Genomic DNA, 21,159 nt, shown 5'->3' with positions numbered 1-21,159 from the left:
GCTCAGTGCACAGCTGCCTGCAGGGCTTGTTCATGTAAACACAGCTCAGTTTAATTCCATTTTCAGCAAAACAATGCAGCAGAAAACCTCAAGCAAGCAATCTCCTCCAAAATGTTTCCAGGCATGATCTACTACTGTACTTTTTTGAGGAAAGACACCATCTGTATCATTACCAGCCCAGTTACAGCCTGGATTGCAATGGGACATTGCAAAGATCATAAAAGCAAACTCTTCCAGAACATCCAAGAGCTTACGTGTTAATAACTCCATTGACAGGTCTTGGTGCTCCACAGGGCTTGGCGGGATGGGATTCAGGAGTATTTGCAGCAGAAATTCCCAAGCTTTCTAGGGGCTGGGATCCAGACACACTCTAAGGAAGGGTGAGAAAAATAGAAATAAATAAAAGCTTCCTAAATAGCCACAATTAGTATAACTGGGTTCTGGCTGAGGATTCTGCACTGTAGCCAGGGATTTCCACACAGAACTTCAAACCAGGGTTCAGAAGTCACTGTATGAACAGGAGACCAGGGACATAAGGAGATCTTAGGGACAGCAAGAGGATGGATACATGGCAGCTCTTTCATTCCAAGATCCAAAGGACTTTAATTCCCCTCAGGCAACCAGAAGCATGAAAGGCAGAGGTCTTTTAGGAGATTTTAGCATTTTGTCTCCATGGTGCAAACAAGTTCATCACCACCTGTAAACCTCTGCAGGCTCTCCTGCAGTCTGGTTTCTGTTCTGAGCCATGTGGCTGAAAGCTCCTGCAGAAGCACTTTGGGGGAAAACAGGGAGGGAGGGAGAGGGGAACTGACTTGCAAAACTGAATTTGCATTTTAACTTACTACCTGTGCAAACAGAGTCCAAACAGCATTTTAGGGAGTGTTTTAAATGAGTGTGAACCCAGGCTGTGGGGTTGGGATGGGAGCAGGGTGAGTCTGCAACGCTGAAAGTGCTGTATAAACACAAAGCTGGAAACACCTTTTTGGTAGAGCAAAAAGTGAGTAAAAATTGAGTTAAAACACCACTGTGCTCCCCAATCCTCTCTGCCTGAGGTCTGAAACACAAACCCCCTGACTCTGCAGGGAGCAGCAGGATTGTCACCAAGCCTCCAAGGACACACTGGCTTTGTACCTCCCACCAGTGACATTCCTGCTCCCCACCCTGGTGCAGCCCACCAGTGTGTCCATACCTCTGGCATTCATCACCTTCAGCCCCACCCATGCAGGCCCCTGTTTCTGGTGTCTGACATGCTCCTCCCTGGGGTTAAACTTTATTTCTTCCTTTGTGTGGTACTTCCTACACTCTCTCACTGGGGTTCCCCCTTTGAGCACACACAGTGGTGATGTGGTTCAAGGACCAAGAAAAAAGGCAAAAGCAGAGCTCTGACACCACACAGATGGTCAGCCAAGCCCCCTGCTTGGCTCTGACTCCATCCCAAACCCATCTGGACTGTGGTGATTAAATCTTCCCTGCAAACACCCCCCAAACTCGATAAACAACAAAACCAGGCCATGGCACTGCTGGATGAACGGTTTCCAGAAGAGGGGACACCTGAGTCACCCAGGGAAGGGCCATTTTTAACAACCCAGCCAACTTCTGCCTGGGCCTGTTTGAGGAACTTTGCAGGGGTTTTTACACTTCTGCTAAAAGAGATGTTTCTCCTATGGGGAAGCAAAGACAGGGTGAGACCAACTCTGCCAGCCGGAGAGACGGAGCAGCGAGATCAGATCACACCTGAGCCGTCAGGTAAACTCAGCACCCCAGCCAGGTGAAGTCATGCAGGAGCTGAACACTTTCCCTCTGCTTTCCAGAGGCTTGGCAAGGCTGACCCTCCACGTGACACCCGCTGGAGGCACCCCTGGTGCAGCAGGGCGGGTACTCATGACTCATAAGCTCTTTTGAAATCCTTTATTTTCTCCTACAGAAAGGGTCTTAAAGGAGGAACTTCTTCTCCAAGAGCTTGCTCTGTCTTGGTGGTTCAAGATAGGAACAGAGGGACTCGGCTGCTTCCTGTGGAGAAGCTGGAAAGCATCAATCCAACGTGTACTTATCAGGAGCAGCTCAGGCTCCCTTTATCACCCTGAGATGGGTGTACCCAACACACGAGCAGAGCCAACACCTCCTGCACTCTCACTCTCGTGCCAGCTCCTGGTGCACCTCCCAAGGCTGTGCTGTCCTCCAGGGCTGCCTGGACAGCCAGGCTGGGATCCAGAGCAGCATCCATAGCACCAGGATCACACCCTGCTCCTGACTGAGCTCTTCTATGGGCTTTGGGTCTGGAAGTCCAGGTCCTTAGCATCCCTGGGAGTCTTGGGGGTGTGGAAGATTCAGTTGTAGCACATCTGCTGCTGCACATCAGGGCAGCAAAGCAGCTGTGTGCAGACCGGTCATGAGACAACACCAGGAATGTCCCCTGTATTCCCAAAAAATCCTAACAAAAGCAGGCAGGTTCAGACCTTCACCTATTACTAAAAATATTTACTTAGGGGGCAACATCAAGTGCAGCCCCTCACTAGACAAGCAATCCAAGGAAGCAAAATCACCAGCCAAGCAATGTCTTCAGGGCTTCATGTCATTTCCATCTTCAGACAAAAAATATTTATTCACCTACTGAGCTTCCATTTCCCAGAAGATATTCCCAGGCCTTATTTGCAAAGCCCTTCCCTCCACTGGTGATAGGATTAGTTCCTCCTGGGGATTATCAGCCCCATCCCACGTAGGAAGCCGATGCCCAAGGACACGGATCCGAGGCATTCACGAGAGGAGGAGATCCAGGGGAGCTGGGGATGAGACAGGATGGATTCCTCCCTCTGCTCCACGTTGCAGACGTGTCTCTTACTCTGCCAGTTTGGGGGGGGGAAGGCCTGGAGGGTGCCAAAATGATAAGCACCTCTCCAGAAAGGCCCAAGAGATCCCTTTCCAGTAAGAGCCCTCACGCACCATGGGATCGTCTCTGGGTAATCTCTGGCTTGGAGCAGATCAGGGCTCTGACTCAACACCCCGCCCTAATGAGCAGCCCTAATTAAGCACAAACCCAGGGGCTGGGTGCCGGAGGCGCCGGTTCCAGGGGTGACACCTCCAGCACTGTCACAGAGAAGCTGGGAGTGTGGAGTGATGTGGGAGCCCCTGTGGAAGGGGAATAAGCACCCTTTCCAGGAGCAGGCCAGGAAGGCACACAGGGCTGCAGGAGTGGCCACAAGAAAGTGCCAAGTAGCACCTGCAGAAGTTTCAGGGACCACCCTTCTCCTCCTGCCCCACCACAACTTGCAAACCCTCCATTTTAACACACTGATGCATCCCCCAGGATCCAAAGCAATCACAGGCAGGATGAACAGTACGATCAAGCCTTCAGTCTGTGCCCTACATTTCTGCATTAAATAATAAATACCTAGCACTCTGCATAGTTTCCAGTGCATCTCACTGCAATCATTAGTGCCCTTTCCAAGGGGGAATGCTCAGATGCTCAGGCAGATATTAAATAGCCACATCTTTAGCAGCCTTTGCTAATCATGCTGCTCTCAGTTTGAGGTACTTTTTTTGCTGGAGGGAAAGGATTAGTTAGGATTCTAAAGCTTCACAAAATGCTAATGCCCATTACAAAGGTGCTCCCAGGAACTCTGTTCTAAAAGGTGTTTAAATCCTATTGTTTATTAACCCCAAAACAACACAGGAGGGGGCGAGCAGCAGACCAAGATCAGTGATTCCCACCTGAGTCACAGTGAGGAGCTGCTCCACGAGGCCGGTGCCACCCCTCTGCCCCACAGCTTAAGGGAAGAGCCTTCCCTCCCCAGAAGTGGTGCAGGTGAAGCTCCTGGAGCAGCCAGTCCCACGCTGGCACTTACCAGCCGGTCGGCCCCAGGCTCCAGCCTGACTTCAGCTCGAACGGGACGGGATGAATCATCTACTGCAGGGTCAGGGGGCGAAGCTTCACCGAGAACTATCAGCCCCTGCAAGACAGAACAGGAATGAACTGCGGATGCTTTGGTGTCCCCAGGGAAACTGCACACCCACCGTCCCCCGCACCCCGGTGCTGCAGCACCTGAATTCCCACCACGGCTTCCAGACACGGTGCCAAACCCAATCCCCTGCTGCCTGCCTGGCTTTCCCTGCCATCTCAGCTAAACTCAGAGAGGGAAGGAGCCAGCTCACAGCCTCTGAACCACTGCCTGTCCCACCTGCCACCACCCTGCCCTCCTCCCCACGTGCCAGCCAAGGCAGAGGAGCTTCCTGCAGGAGCACAGAGCAGCAGCAGCTGCCCTCATCCTGCAGAGTGAACTTGCCACCACAGACAAGCAAACCATTCTGAGCGGGTGATGAAAATGTACCAACTTGTTCCACTGAGCAGACTTCCTCCCGCCCCCCCAAGAAGTGATATTTACAAAAATTCAATAAGGAAAGAAAGACATTGCTATAAACTCAGTGGGACAAAGCACAGTGGCTGAGCCCTGTTTTATCAGGTTTAACATATGCTGTCCTGTTCCTGTTTAACTGAAGCTTAACCTAAAGGCAGGACTGCTTTGCTCTCAGAACAACACAAAGTGAAATAAAATCATTGTAATTATGCATGTTCTGGGCTATATTATAACAAAGGAGGGCAAAATGTGCAAGGGACCGGGGAGCTGGTGGAACTGAAGGCCCTGAACACAGCCCAGGACAAAGACAAGCCCCAGTGAGTAGTTTTTGGTCAAACAAGGAACTGTGAAGGGGCTGCTCAGATCAAGAACAGGCAGATCAGTCACCTGAAAACAATTCTGGAGGTTGCACAGTGTGTCACAGCAAAGGGAGCCTGGAGGGAACCTAGGCACGTTATCTGGAGAGAGGACAGAGCCACAAGGCTTCCCTCAACAGCCTGCTATTTTTAAGTGCCTGCAAACAGGGTATTTTACAACCAGCTCTGATTTGGTGTTTTCCTCCACTTCTCACCAAGCTCCGACTGAGCTGATCTGAATGTGCTGAGAGCACAATTCCTGCTGAGACTCCCAGGCAGCAGTTTACCCTCAAAACACAGGGTTATTTTTGACTGCCTCGTCCTTCCCTTGCTTTGATCTGACACAGCAATGTGTCTTTCTTGAAGGGTACACTGGGATGTAAACTCTTAACATATAAAGGTAATTAAAGTAAAAAAGAATGAAATCAAATTTCTTTGAACTTTAGAACTTGTAGAACTCTGAATTCCTGCAGCAGCTACACTGTAACCTCCTTATGGCCCAATAAGCTGGAGTTAAGTTATATTGATAGAAAAAACAAGGTGTTTCCAAATTCTTTAACTGTTTTCCTTGTACAATTTGAAGCCAAATCCATTCCAACAAGCTCGTGTGTTACTGAAACACAGGGTTCTTTCTCTAGTCTCCTATTCTTGTTCCAAGTCCTTTTAAGACTGTCTCTAGCTTTTCATTGGTGCAAGCAGAATCTGTTTTACAACCATCCCAGAGCTCAATGACATCAAGATAATGACAGCTGGGTGCAAGAATAATCTCCAGCAAGCCCCATCAGAGATGGGGTATGTGATACTCATGGTTCTGGTTTTTTTCCTCTTGAGGCAGAACAGCCACTACCCCAAACACTCAAGTTCTGAATGCCCCTGCACCTTATGCAACATGTTTTATCTTAAATTCATATACTGGGGTATCACAGCTGAGTTTTGGTTTGAACAAATCAAGGAGGATGAATCTGTTGGCCAGAACCTCCTTTCAGACTTTGAAGCTGCAGCTTTATAAAAACACAGGGCATGCTTGTAACCATTACCAGGCCATTTCATGAGCCTGTCAAGTTGCCATCACCTGGTGAAAGCCCTGAACCTTCCACATCACTACATGAGTTTTCTCGTTTCTTCCATTACTTAACTTCCAACACATAAACCTTCAGCTATTTTGTATTTTGTACTTAAAACCATGCTGCACCCTCAGCTTTAAGACAGCAGGAGGATGATTCTTTCTGAAGAATCATTCATTTGCCCACTTCCCAGAAGCCTTCTGCCCTAATCTCAGTAATGGATTCTGCTCACAAGCCGTGCTCTTCCACCTACTCATTTAGAGCCCTCACTCACTCAATTAAGCCTGTTTTTCTGCACAGCTGCATCAAAGTCCAGTCTCCCTCCCCTGCTTTCTACCCCCTGGAAGCCTCTTGCCACCACCCCCAGAGCAGCACACATCTTGGGAAAGGCGTTTGCCAGACTGAATTCCTGAGGATCTCTCAGTTGATGCAATACCAGGAGCCTTCTTGCCACAAACTCCAGACATTCCTTCCTCCAAGGCCTGACATTTAGATGTGCATGCCTGAACAAGTCTCCATAACAATCCCTTCCTCATCCCTTCTCTGCTCTCCCCCATTCCCCCACCATCTGAGAGCAATGCTAAAAAAAATACCTTCCCCAGAGAACGGTCAGCACCAAAAAATGATCTTTTTTTATGGAACAGACTCAATTTTAAGCCTGTTCAGATAGCATCTGAACTAACTTCCTCCACAGGCCACTCCCTTTTCCACTAAATCTCAGTTGTTTTTTCCCATCTTCAGCTACTCCCAAAAAGAAAGAATGGGAAGGTTTTTAAAAATATCAAAGAGAGAGGCTTGAGTGAAGGGGAACAGCATCACACATGCAACAGCACCAGCTCTGCTCAGCACCAAAGATTGACTCTAAAGCAAGGTATTGCTCCCTTCACCTTATCACACTGAACCAGGGACAGGAATCACACTCAGCCCATGCCAAATTGCATTACAATTAGTCACAGCTTTGCAATCTGCTTTGGGAGAGAGGCAGGAGGGAAAAAGCATCAGACTTTGCATCTGCACTCTCTGGTGTCAGAGAGAGCCATCAGGAGGCAAAGCAGAAGCACAGTGCCCCCAAAGGCCTCCTGCCCCATCCCCCTGCTCCATCCTGCTCAATTCCTGCCCCATCCCATCCCGCTCCATCCTGCTCCATCCCATTCTGTCCCATCCTGCTCCATTCCATTCCATTCCATCCCATCCCATCCTGCTCCATTCCTACTCCATCCTGCTCCATTCCTGCCCCATCCATCCTGTCCCATCCTGCTCCATCCCATCATGCTCCATTCCTGCCCCATCCTGCTCCATCCCATCCTGCTCCATTCCTACTCCATTCTGTCCCATCCTGCTCCATCCCACCCCATCCTGCTCCATTCCTGCCCCACCCTGCTCCATCCCATTCTGTCCCATCCTGCTCCGTCCCATCCCATCCCATCCCGCTCCATTCCTACCCCATCCTGCTCCATCCTGCCCCATCCCGCTCCATCCTGTCCCATCCCATCCCATCCTGCTCCATTCCTACTCCATCCTATCCCATCCTGCTCCATTCCTACTCCATCCTATCCCATCCTGCTCTATCCCATCCTGCTCTATCCTGTCCCACCCCACCCTGCCCCGTACCTTGTTGGCTCTGATCTGCTTGTAGATGTCCGTCTGCTGCCGGATGCGGTACTCCAGGTCCGACACGTGGGCTTGGAGCCAGTTCCAGCGGCTGACGATGGCGGCGCGGTCTGCTGCCCACCTCCACTCTGCCCTCCGCCTCCTGCAACACACACAGCATCACTCTGAGGCTGATTTAATTACACAGGCCACAGAAACCCAAGGAGAACTGACAGACAGATCAAAAGCTGCATTCTGGATGGCAGGACTGATATCATCTCACCACTGCTAATAATTACCAAGGAATTACAGACGTGCTGCGAGGGCTGTGTCTCTGCAGAGCAATATTCCAACATCTGCTGGCACCCAGAGACTAAAGTCTTCAAAAAAAGTCTCTGGCATCAGTCCCCAAATCCACCTGAAGGGCAGCTCACACCATGTGGCCACAATTAAACCTCAGTGACAAGTTTCACAACCACCACTGCTGGGGTTTACGAGTTGGAGAGGACCAAGAGGGCCAACCTTGCACAAGCTGCTCCCCTGCAACGGCGTGCTGCAAAGGACAGAGCAGGCAACAGCAAAGCAACCCTGATTTCTGCCATCTGATGGATGGACCAAGCAAATAAAGAAGCCAGGAAACAACATCAACTGTCATCAAAACAGCCTCGATCCCTCCTGCTGCACTCCAGGGCAGACAGGAACACAGAGATGGTAGGGAATGGATAAATCCACGGCTCCACTGTCCACGTTAAAAGCCACAGTATCACGAAAATACACCCGAAGCATACTGATTCCTGTGGGTAAACAATAAGGCTTCCCAGAAAGGAAGAAAACCCTGACATGGTGTGGAAACAAAGCATCAGCAGAAAGTGCTGACAAATCCAATGTTGCTGCACAAAGCCTTTGCCACATCTGGATGCTAAGCAATTAAGAAATTAATCACAAAATAATTCCCTTTGCCCATCTCCCCCCCCTCCTTCTGTGTAGGAATTTTGAACCAGCCAGAGCATGTGGGGCAGGGGAGCCACAGCAATGTCCAGATGTTTCCTCCAAAATAAAACCAGAAAGTCTTCTGCCGAGATTAACCCATTTCAGAGCTGAAACCAGCCACGACAGCAGAAGCAGCACGTGGCAAATGAGGTTTTGTACTGAGGCAGCCCCAGCTGCAAAGATGGGAAGGAGCAGAAATCATCAAGTTCTTCAAAGAATCTGCACCTCCTGGGCCTCTGCCCTGATTCAGGCGTAACTGCTACCAAATGCACTTGCCTAAAAATGCAATAAATACAAAAAAGTCCCAGGGTTATTACAAGTTTTAAATCAACTAATAGAAATAGCCTGAAAAGGAGGAGTTGGCTGCTTCAAACTGCAAGTGAAACCCCTGCATTTAGAAGAAGACACGTTATCCATATTCCTGCTGGACCTCTGGCTGTCCCTGGAGAGCCAGGGAACAAACAGGCAACAGCATCCGCTGCCTTCTGCCCTCCCAGCCTTCTCCAAAACACCTTCAGGAGTTCAAGTCCTTCCCTCTGCAATATCTTCTTGTGTAAAGCCAGATTTCAGCAGTTTGCTCTCTGGGGAGCCACAGAGCCTTGGGAATTTTTAGAAGTAAGTTTTTGGAACCAAATGCTGCTGAGAGTACATCCCAAGCGCCAATTCCCTAAGTTTGCCTCTTCCAACATTACAAAGCACCTCTGCCTGCTGGAACACTGGCCTGTGCTGATAAATACAGCCTATTCTTTTGCTCAGATTACACAGAAATTGAGATTAAGTATGAAAAGAATAGTTTTATATCCATTTCGTTTCTTAAGCGACATGGCAGCACAAGCAGCAGCAGACCTGCTCCTCACCTTAAAATCAGGACACATCCTACCCCAGAAAAACCCACTGGATTTGAACCAAAAATAACCCAAGAAAGCGAAACACAGTAATGTACACTTCATCCTCTGACACCCTGCGGCAGCAGTGGAGGAGGGGAGGAGCAGAATGATGGCTCAGCCACACTTTCCAAAACAGCACCGAGCGTAGTGTCTCTATATTTAGAACTGAGCCTTTCCCAGTTCGGTCCCACCCTTCCCTGCGAGGTGCTGGCAGCAACATCATGGGATGGATGTTCCCTCACGGGGATCAGCTCTGGGACACGGATCCATGGATATTCCTCAGCTTCAATGCCTCTACAAGCATTCTGTGAAAATGGTTCTTTTCTCATCGGGCATTAGAAAGGAGCAACCATGCACAACATGGAGTTGTGATGTCCTGCAGTGACCACTGGGGATCTGAAACCTCCACTTGCTCTGGGGGAGAGGAAAACCTTCTCTTTTCTTTCTAAACCTGAACAGAGTCTACAAGGAAAATGGAGAGGGACTTCTCACAAGTGCACGGAGGGACAGGACAAGGAAGAATGGCTTCAAAGTGATAGAGGGAAGGGTTAGATTGGATATTTGGAAGAAATTCCTCCCTGTGAGGGTGGTTACACCCTGGCACAGGGCACGGGGATTTCTTAGTTCCATCTCCTGCCATGGCAGGGACACCTCCCACTGTCCCAGGCTGCTCCAAGCCCTGTCCCACCTGGCCTCAGACACTGCCAGGGATCCAGGGGCAGCCACAGCTGCTCTGGGCACCCCGTGCCAGGGCCTGCCCACCCTCTCAGGGAAGGATTTCTTCCCAATATCCAATCTCAGTCTGAGTTTCAAGTCCCTCAGTCAGCCCATCCACCCACCAGTCCAGGCTGCTTTCTGCTGAGTCCAGGCAGATGAATTCCAACCAGGCAGGCAGAGACAGCCCCAACAAATGGAGGGAATCAGAGATTAGCAGACTTAGTTTTCACCAGGAGACTGCCCTACTAAAGGCCCAGCTGCAAAGTGAGCAGAGCAGGCCCAGCAGCTGCTGCTAAAGCATCCTGGTAATGACATGGAGCAGCACAGAAACATGGAGCTAGAACTGACTTCAGACCAGAAAGTTACAGGCTGGAGGGGAGCTACGTTATCAGATCCACTTCTAGGAATCGGCAGAATGAATGAGAAACAGCCACCAGGGTCTGGAGGGAGACTGTTTCTGCCACTCCAAGCACTTGAGCAAACCCAAACCATCTTGATGTTAAATGAGGAATAACAGGTCGCGCTGCAAGAAACAGTCGATGCCAGCAGAGAGAGAAACACAACACAGAAACACTGAGAAACTCTGCAGGCAGCCAAGCAAGCTGAGAGCTGGAACAGCCATGGGAGGGGTTCACTGGGAACCAGAGAAAGCCTTTGGCACTGATGCCAGGAGGCGGCACAGCCCAGGGCAGCCGGCAGCTCCCAGAGCCTCGGCCACTCACAGATTAATGCCACAACATGAGGCAATAAGCTCCGGCTTTCCAGGCACTTCCCATATGGCTCCCCTCCTCCACTCTGCACTGGCTATTCCCAGGGGCTCTGCTGTCCCCTGGAATGCAGTCACCAGTCACCTTCCAGTGCAGAGGCCCCGCTGTATTTACTCTCCTCCTTCCTGCACAGCTTTGGACGGAAGAAATCACGTGAGAGTGATTCAAAGCTCTGGGGTTTGAGACTTTCCCCCAGGGACACCCAGCTCAGCCTCCCTCACCTTCCAGAGGCAATCTGGGAATGTTTGAGCTGCTCCCACAGAGGAGCCTCACCATGGCATTGGGACAGAGCCCAGGAGGTACAGGATGGGACCTTTCTTCAGTAAGACAACCAATTCAGCTGCTATTTTCCATTTTGCTCCTGTCCCTGCATATTCTTCACATTCATTCTTCAGCTCACCAAGCTTTTAAAATTATTATTATTATTATTATTATTATTATTATTATTATTATTATTATTATTATTATTATTATTATTAATGTTTGTTATTGTTATTCTTTTGGATCACTGCAAAACCAGATCAGTGTGTGGAGCAAGAGTTAAAGCTCTGCCAAACCCACTCTCATGATGACTCTGAGGGAGGAAGAGAAAACCCCACAAGGCTCGAGAACAATCTCATTAGCTGATCGTAACATTTCTGCCTGCAAAGAAGCCAAAGTGAACAATTTGTTCAGCTGAACACCCGCCCCCACCCCTGGACAGAACCATCAGCTTTGAAGGGCTCTTTATTCCCAGCATGTGCTCAGCACTCTGCTGAATCTCCTTCCAACCTCCCCTGGGCTCATTCATTCCCATACTCACACAAACCCAGCACCTCCACAGACTGGGAGTAAAGACTTATTTCCACTGAAAAGCCCCCACTGCTCAGGGCAAACTTGGGAGCACAAATCCTAAAGCATGAGCAGGGCTAAGCCAAGCTCCTGCTCCAAGGCAGGAATTGCCCGGTTTCTCAGCAGCAAACTGAAAAATCACCGTTTAATTTCCCTGCTGTCTGTAGCTCAGACAGCACTGCTGGCTGTGAATCACCACCTGCAGGAACCGTGCCACCAGCCCTGGCTCCCCGGCCACGCTGGGGTCTGGAATGGAGTTCAGATCCCGAGCAGAGCAGCTCCAAGGCTGGACCAGATGGTCTCAGAGGGCTTTTCTAACTGAAGGGACTCTGTGAAGGTGGAATTCCACAGCCCCAGGTGCTACACGGGGCTGGTGACACAGCATCCCATCCGGGCCTCGGGGTCGGGATCCTGCTGGAGCACCGGGGTGACTCACGGGGACACTGAGTCACTCCTGGCTGTGCTGGCCTTCCCCAGCCCGTCCACAACCCCTGTGCAGACAGCGAACCTCAGGAGAACAGGCAGCAGCTCCCACCAAGGCCTGGAAATGGCAGAAGGCTGTCTCAGAAGTACTTCTGAGCTGTTTCAAACCCAAGTGCCCCAGATCTTTACACCATGACATTTATGCACTGCCCCAAGCATTTATTCAGCTGACTGTCTGAAAAACAGCCATTCCCAGCTCTAGCTGCTCTTGAGCCCTCAGCAGCAACAATTGTTCTGTGACAATAGCCAAAAATCAGGACTTTTTTTCTTCCAGCTATGCCAGTGCAATACTTTGGGCCACGTCTGAACCCTGCTTAGCACCCACGGACAAGGGTGTGAGGAGGGGAAGGTGGGTGAGCAAGGCACAGGACAGGAGGTTGGATCAGAAGTGTGGTCACCACAAGCTGCCTGTTACACCAGGAAAACCAACTCTCCAGAGGCTCAGCAGAGCAGTCAGCTGAAAAAATACCATGTTTTAAGGGAATTTATTGGACCCATTTTTCAGCATGGTTCTCCACATGCTCATGGGCACAGAGGCAGAGCAGAGCAGCCTGAACTGTCCGTGTGCAGACTCTGCCTGATCACCATCACTCCAGAAATCAAGGCAGCTTCTTAGTCCCTTGAAGCTAAATACAGGAATGAGAAGGTGACACTACACAAGGCACCAAAGTTTGCTCCAACTGTGTTCACTTCAGTGGGAATTTTTCCCTTAAAGCTCTGGTTAAGATCCATTCTCAACATTACAAACTATGAACCAAGAATGCCTATTTTTCCCTCAAAATGTCCAAAATACAATTGCTCAAGCTTACAACAACCATCTTCCAGGAGCATATCCTTCTTTTTTGCCGAGTAAAGCCCTTTATCAATATTATAATTTTGCTTATAGCAGCGTCCTAGTAGGTCTGGGTTGCACAGGAGAGCAATTACCTTTCTCAGACCCAAAGTTTTCACTAGGAGTTAAAATTCTTCTGCAAGAAAGCACAAAGTGGCAGAAGCACAAAGCCAATGGAAATTGTGCTCTTTGGTTTTTTTTCTCCTCTTCACGTTAAAGGTGGGATCTCACCTAGAGATGTATAACTTTCTTCTGGCAAACTCAGGAGCTGAGGGCAGTGACTCCTGTTCACTTAGAGGATACAGCAAGCGACGACAGAGGTTTGACATCCTCACTAACACATCACGAGTGCAACCAGCAACAACCACAAGCCATTATCTTGAATATTGCACTTCTATCCTAAAGCTCTGCTTGCTGCCAAAGCAAAGCCCCAGCAGAGCAAAGCAGGCACTTCCCAGCTCCTGGTCTCCCTTCAGCACCATGAGATCACCTCACTTGGCAGCATGGGACAATGTGACTTTCTGGATTGCTGGAAAACAAGCTTCCCTGAGAATAAAGCAGTTAAAACATCAAAGAAGAGAAGGAAGGGGGTGTTCAGTGTTCTGAGCTCTTCAAACAAAACTGAGCACAACAGAGAGGAGACAATTACGGCACGGAGTAAACTGTTTGAGAAGTTATTACACTTGTTCCACAGCAAAGCCCTTTGTATGCAGCAAACAGAGGAGTTTGGTGTCCAAGCGGGGGAGCGCTCGCTGCAGCCCATTAGTGCCACAGTCCCCGGGGAACAAGAATAGAGACTATGCAAATCAGGATCCATTGTTAAAAGGGAAAATTTATTTCACATTCCTGAGCAGCAGTGTTCCTGGAGCATAACAATTGGAGAGGCCCTTCTGCTGAGTACGGCACATTTTTACGCTCCGCAGTAAATCAATATTCCATAACACAGAAACTACAAAAATTACAGCCAGCGTGAGGACAGCAGCCCTGAGCTTTGGTGAGCAGCACCAACACAGCACCGTGTCAGAACAGGACTTATCTGGGACGTGTTTTCATTGTTCAGGAGAGTTACTGAAGGCAGAATTTATGGAATGATTCTCCAGGATGTTAAAACCTTCCAGCTTGTGCCATAAGGTGAATGAAACCAACAAAGGTGTTTCCTGACTGTGCTGCTCTCAGCTTGATCTGAGCAAGTGCCACTACACTTGTCTCAGTGTCCTGAAGCTTCCCCACTTGGGCAGCACCAGCAAAACAATCTCACAATGAGACAGCCAAGGAAAAAGCAGAGTTTATCTCAAAGCAAAGAAAGAATTGACTATTCCTTCAGTGTTTACCAAACTTCCCAACAACAGAGCTCACTACACACTGGCACAGGATGCAGAAACTTGTTTTCAGCTCAGCCACTTCTGATCACTGTCACTCCAGGATGGAAGTGGGCAAGGCAACAAATAAAACCTGCTTTCATTTTCCTCTTGGTTTATCTCACAGGAGATAGAGTCTTCCTCTTCACCCCCACCCAGTGCACCCAGTAAACACTGACAGAGGAGTGAGCAGCACTGGATACTCCCATCTCTCCAGGCATGAAAAAGCAGCTTCAGTCTCTTCACTTCTCATTATGCAGCTGTTAAGACCTGAGGTCAAAGGGTGTTTTGTCATGGCTCATGGGGACCAGGGGGGGCTTTTGTTTAACTCCACAGGTTCTGCAGCCCAAGATCAAAATGAAACTTCAGGGTAAGTGATTACACTGAAACAGGCTCAGCTCGAGGCCTGGGAAATTTCTGCACTGCTGGGATGACCTCACCCTCCTTATCTGCTCTTTCATGTCCTGGGAGGAAGAGGAGAGAGCTCTGCAAACATGTCTCCAAATGCAGAATTCCAACATTGTGCTCCTGAACACAGCTCTGAGATCACAAAATTACACTGCTCTGTACCTGGAACACAAAAGCTCTAAACCATCCTCACAGAAGTCTCTTAAAAAGGGGTTTTTTTTCAGTTTTCCTCACAATACATTAGAGCAAGGAGGATTTTAAGCTCACACAAAGGCATCAGTCAAGAAGTCCAGAGAATTTTTGACTCCCCATCTCTGGAAATGTTCAAGGCCTGGGGCTTGGAGCAACCTGGTCTAGTGGGAGGTGCCCCTGCCCATGGCAGGGGGGTAAGACTGGATAAGCTTTAAGGTTCCTTTCAACGCAAACCACTCCATGATTCTAAAAAATAAATTTGTTTGAACCATACAATGACATCAGGACAAACCAGGTAGAAGCCAGGGAAGATTTCCAGTAGGAGCAGAAGTTCTCAGCAGGGCCAAACATGACTGAAATGGGCTGGGCTTGAGTAAGGGAGAATACATAGTGGATTTTAGGGGACACTGAAGCAGCACAGAAACATCAATGCACTACTGCAGCAGAGGTATGAATTCACCAAGCAGGTGCAGTCCCAAGGCTCCCTGCCTTCCAGGGGAGCAGCAATCTGCTTCCCAGCCTTTGGGAGAGCACTGGGAGCAAGTTCCACGAGTGCAATCCCAGCTGAGGCCCACTCACTCAGGGGCTTGCCCTGATTTCCAAGCCTTCAATCCCAGTAGCTTCAGAGTCACTGGAAAAATGAGATTTCCTTTTCTTTTTCAGCTGGAAGCATGGGGAGGTCACCCCTGTTCAAAGCAACAGGAACACTCTGTCTTTTAGGGAAAGAGAACACCCCCTGATGCAGATATTCTTTGTGGTGCTGTGCTCGGCTCCTCTGCAGCCCCTCTTAGCACAAGTCCCTACCCCGGCCTCTCCCAACAAAGATCACCTCTTCAGTCTAAATCAGAGCAAGAATAAAGCTACACATCAATATTAAATCTGAAGGTCATTTAGTCAAGGGAAGGGGCAGCCGTGCTATTTCTGGCACCAATCCAAGGAAAGTTTCCTCTCTCAACCCAAAGAGCCCTTCCAGTTAACACAGAAATAACACATTTCTGGCCTCCAAGCCCTTTATCTAAGAAATGGGATAATACAATCCTGGCTGAAGGACTGCGGTATAGTACAGGAGCATGGAAAAAGTCCAGAGAGAAATGGAAAAGGAGAGGGAGAACAGGAGACTGATGCGAGTCACGCTATGCTGGGTTTTGCCTGGAGCCAGAGAAACACGGTGGAAAGGGGCCATAGAGCATGGGGATGGCACGGGCAGGGAGGGCAGCTGCTCCCAGCCACTCGACTGTGGACAGGCAGCACCAGAGGCAGCACATCAGAAGGTATAAATGATGCACTCAGCAATTGTGTTCCACTGCAAAGATGCGGAAAGGTTTCGTGGCACTGGATCAAATCTGAGACCGACATCCCTGGGGATGCAGGGGGAGCTGCTGGTTTGGGGTAGGGAAACTGGGGGCACAAGAGAAAGGAGTTCTGGGCAGAGCTGTCCTGGGGGTGGCTGGAGATGGCCAAAATAAGGCTGTGAAAATCCAGTTGTATTTCCATGAGAAGAAAGGAACAATCTGCATTGTTCGGCCACGTGAAACCCCTTTTATCAGCGACGCTCTGGCACACAAAGGACTGAAGAAACACTGGATTCAAACATCAAATGGGAGACACAAAAGAGCATCTCTGCTTTCTAAGAAAGGGCTGAGCTCTGACCAGGTCGAAGAATCTTCCAGAAGAGCAACTCTGGCCACTAATGAAGGGTTTTCAGGGAGCTTCCCATCTCATCTGCATTCAACCACCAGCACATCGTGTCACTTCCCTCCGCTCCTCATCACAGCTTTGGCACCAGTGGATGTCTGTCAACACCCGTGAATTCTCGGGCATTCCTGGCTCCTTTATCGAGCTTTCCATCATTTAATGAATCTCATTTAATCAATCTGCAAATCCCTCTGCATGGTCCCACAGAGCACGGTTTAAAAGCCACTATTTCAGCCCGAACTATCTTGTGAATGTGTTTGCCAGAAACAATTGTAAACCCCAGCAGTTTCTGGACAGTAGAGAGGAATATTTCACCCAACACACGGCAGAGGTGGCACACGTTGGAGGCTGGAGCTGAACAACAAACGCTGGGTAATCCACTAGGAAACGATGGAGGCAAAAAGGAGCCACTTGGCAACTCCTCTGAGGGCTGCAGCTGAGTCCTGTGGGTCCCATCCTCCCGTCCACCCTGCCTTTGGGACAGGGACCGAACCCTCTCAGGCAGCTGGGGGAGGACAAGGGGAGCTCAGCTCCTGCCAGAGCCCCACCTGTGCCCTGCTCTGCTCCCAAGGAAGATCCAGGCTGGAATTGAGGAGGAAGTTTTTCACAGAAAGAGTGGTCAAACACTGGAATCATCTGCCCAGGGAGGTGGTGGAGTCACCATCCCTGGATGTGTTTAAAAAAAGACTGGATGTGGCACTGGGTGCCATGATCTAGTTGAGGTGTTAGAACATGGGTTGGACTCGATGATCTTAAAGGTCTCTTCCAACCTAGAAATTCTGTGATTCTGTGATTCAAACCATCCTTCAACACAACTCAGTGCCCTGTGAAACACGGGCCTCCCCCAAACATAGCTGCAGCCACAGGAGGCCTCTGCTACTCGCTGTGGGCTGACAAAGGCCTTAATGTTTAAACTTACAGATACCCTATTTACTCTGCTGAAAAGGAGCAGGGAGTAACTCAAACCCTGAGAGCACAGGAGCGTCACAGGGGGAAGGAAGCTGGATCTGGATGAGTCTGCAGAGCCGAGGTGGCCGATGCTCACAAACTGAATGCTGGGACTGGGATGTGACCCATCCAAGTGGCAGATCCTGTTTGCTGCACAAGACCCTGGGGGAGCCCCCAGGACGAGGACAGCCCCACCAGTGCCACGTCCTCAAGGACTCCTTGTAGAAGGGTTTACACGACGACTTTGGATGAGGAACTCTGGACAGTCCAAATGCATAAAGTCACATGTGTGCACATGCACTTCTCCTACAGAGCCAAAAGGCACAAGAGAGAACACAGAACTATCACTGAGAGCAGAGTTAAGGGTTAACTCCAGGTAGACTCCAAGGAGGAAATCCACATCTGACCTGGGAGAAAAGCGAAGAACAAACAAAAAGGAAGAAAAGCAAGAAGCTGATAGCAGAGTCCATGTTTGTATGCCCGTGGTGGGAATCTAATTCTCATTTCCTACATCACAAAGGAAGACCTTCCCTTAGGGAACAGGACACTGCTGAGGTGGAATCCCGACTGAGGGCTCTCATCCATCTTCTGCAACATGGCAGAGCAGGGGGGAGAAGAACAAAGTCTTACAGTTTAAAAGGCTCAGAGCTGGGCCCCCAGTCCCCACCCTGCTAATTCCGTGCTCCATCACAGATTTGCTGTTTGATCCTGGCCATGGTACTTGACATCTTTTTCTCATCTATTAAATGGCCAGAGGAGCTCTGGCTCACGGTCAAGAGGCTCTGTTATCTGTGGGGTATTTATTGTCCCAGGCACAAGATCACTTCAGAGTAGAATGGTTTTAGCATCACAGAAGACATTCTGCTGTAACCATCAATTTATTACCTTCTCTCTTTTAATTAATTAAACACTTGCCAAAAAGGCTCCCTCTGATCAGGCCCACACTCCCTCCCAGGCACAGGGGAGGTGGGTGAAGAAAAGCAGAACAAAGGGAGAGTTTTTACCTTGTGGCATCTCTGATCCTATAGCTGCCCTCCTCCCCCACTGCCAGGCTCTTCTGGAGCAAAATATGTGTCACAGATACACACACAAATTTAGGAGTGATTATATGGGCTTCGTTTCATTTATTGAGATTAAAAGTGAGGGGTCAGCTGCAGGTTAACAATCCACTCATGTAGTAACTCTGTTGTTTGGGCTTTTTATTAGTTCAGCTACATGAGGCATCTTCAATGTGAATTTAGGGAGCAGGACTGAGCAGCTGTTCCCATGTTACAACTGTTACACCCTCCTGAATGCTTCCTCCTTCTCTCCCTGCAGCTCAGGTTCTTCCCAGAGACTCTGCCTATTCCCTAAAGCCGGGGAAAGGACACACTGTGTTCAGCAATTCTTTTTGTCCCCTTGTGCTCCATTTTCTTTCTTCAATGTCTCAAAAAGAAAGAAGAAAAAACAAACCACAAACAAAACTCAAAAAGCTACAGCTATTTCTCCTCTTTAGTAATCCTGAATATATTTCTTATCATGTCTGACCTACAAAAGAAAACATGACCTGATCTACAGAGGCCTGCATCAAGCATTATTTCGCCTTTTTGTTGTTTTGTTTTTAAAATCCACCCTTCCCCCAAAGCTCTGATTTTGCAGCAGTTGAGACTGGACAAACACTTCTGAAGGAAGTGGCAAAATTTCCTAGATGTATCTGCTGTGAAAGCCTCTACCCAGAGGCACCAGGGAAACTGAGGAGGTTTTCAGAACGCTGCCATCCCTTCACAGCCACCTCTGCCTACGGAGCACTCAATCCTGGGCAAAACAAATGAGGCTGGACAGGAGCAACCTGGTCTAGTGGAGACAGTGTCCCTGCCACGGCAGGGGGTGGAAGGGATGATCTTTAAGGTCCTTCAGCCCAAACCATTCCAGAATTCTCCAAGAGGAGGCCCACCCACGCTGTGTCTCATCCCATGTGTGCCAACAGCCATCCCGCTGCTTCCAGAGCTTGCTCTTGGGCCGAGCTTGAGACCAGCTGCAGCAAATCCAAGCCTTAATCCTTGCACATGAGAAAGGAGAGAACCACAGGGCAGGAGCCGAGGCTGCTGCTGGCCCTCGACAGGTGTGGAGCCAGAACCTGGCCGGGTGACAGGGCCTCAATGCGCCCCTTCATGCCCCGCAGTGCTGGGACAATGAAACCTCTGTCCAAAGGCTCGGGAAGAAAGTTCCTCTTTGTGAGAGTTGAACTCTGACAAGCAAGAGCTGCAACCCAAACCCGACTCCACCTCCTGCCAGGACTCAGACAAACCCCAAGCTCTGAGGTTTATGCCGTGTCCTGCCTTGCCACGACCAGAACATTCTCTGCACGGCCCTGGTTTGAAACCACTGAGGTGTCACTTAGGAAAAGAGGTGTCACTTAGAGACAGCCACTGATCCCAATGGGTTGGAGCTGACAAACTGAACAAAGGGGAACAGGAAATAAGTGTGGTCACAATTCCAACACTCCTCTGCAGCCACTGCAAAAGGGGCTGTGCAAACATATTTCATAAATAGGTCAGAGAAATGGAAAAGCAGATGACAGACAGATGGCACAGCGAAAGGAGACAAGGAGGAAGAAGGGGGCAAGACCATCTGAGCCAAGAGAGAAGCAGCCAAGGAATTCTTCAATGAAATCCCAGTTCAATTAAACACCTCCATGCTCCAAACAAGAGGTGAAACACAAATAGGAAGTCCACTTTATTTTGGACAAGGACCCCCACACATGGAAATCACATCTCCAAGCAGCAGATGCTGTTCACCTTCCAGCACCTCAAATTCAGGTCATTCCTGAGAAGGGAGCCAAAGTGCACTGGTAATTAGGGTCTAAAGGACAGCATGAATTTAGGGCACACCAGCTCCAATGTTAGCAAAGCTCCCACTGGCACCAACACAACCTTAGTACAAACTTTACAAGAAAACCATCACCTGCTGTGTGTTAAAGGAAATTATTGTACCAGAACACTTAGTGATCCATCAGAAAAAGGGAGGCCTCAGACTTCATCTCATCTGCAGGCATATCCCCAAATGAAACCCAGAATGGCTTGGGTTGGAAGGGACCTTAAAGCCCATCAAGTGCCACGGGCAAGGACAACTCCCACTGTCCCAGGCTGCTCCAAGCCCCAATGCCCAACCTGGCCTGGGATCTTCAGGAATGGGGCAACCACAGCTGCCCTGGGCAAGACAATAAACTCCTCACATGGCAGAACCAGACACGTCAGAACTGCAACACACTTCGGTATTTTCTGTACACATTAAGTTTCTCCACGTCTAAAACTCCACATATGTAACATAAAATGTGTTTAAATGCTTAAAGATAACTCTCTTTGAAAAAATCTTTGGTACTCGACAGGTTCTTGACCAAGCCATCAGCATGGTTCTCACCCACAGAGCACACAAACCACGTTCCAGATGATGAGCAACTGAAAGGACAGACCAGGAACAGGAGGCATTTTGAGTAGTTTCTGCAAAACAAAAATCTAAATAAACCTTGATTGAAGGAACAAAAAGTAGTGAGACGCATCACTGACAGCAAGATGGTTCACTGATACTGACAGCAAAAGAGAGCATGAAAACACACTTAACACTTCTGACTGTATGCAGCTGACACAAAAGAATATAGGGCAGAATTACAGTACTGGAATTTATGGGTTTTAAAAGATGGAGAGAAAAAT

General features: G+C 49.2%; 1 protein-coding gene across 6 annotated transcripts in view; it reads right to left on the bottom strand.

The window, feature by feature from the left end:
* Positions 1 to 21,159, bottom strand: part of KANSL1 (KAT8 regulatory NSL complex subunit 1) — a 79,627-nt gene that overhangs the window by 14,876 nt on the left and 43,592 nt on the right. For all 6 annotated transcript variants that reach the window (XM_038163336.1, XM_038163335.1, XM_038163338.1 and 3 more), the window contains 3 exons: positions 7,384 to 7,525; positions 3,843 to 3,947; positions 255 to 370 (listed from right to left, as the gene is read on the bottom strand). In XM_038163336.1, the coding sequence (XP_038019264.1) occupies positions 255 to 370; positions 3,843 to 3,947; positions 7,384 to 7,525 (363 nt within the window). The remainder of the gene's footprint in view (positions 1 to 254; positions 371 to 3,842; positions 3,948 to 7,383; positions 7,526 to 21,159) is intronic.

This window comes from Motacilla alba, chromosome 27, assembly GCF_015832195.1.
Source record: "Motacilla alba alba isolate MOTALB_02 chromosome 27, Motacilla_alba_V1.0_pri, whole genome shotgun sequence".
Taxonomy (NCBI): domain Eukaryota; kingdom Metazoa; phylum Chordata; class Aves; order Passeriformes; family Motacillidae; genus Motacilla; species Motacilla alba.
This window is presented reverse-complemented; position numbering and strand designations above follow the sequence as displayed.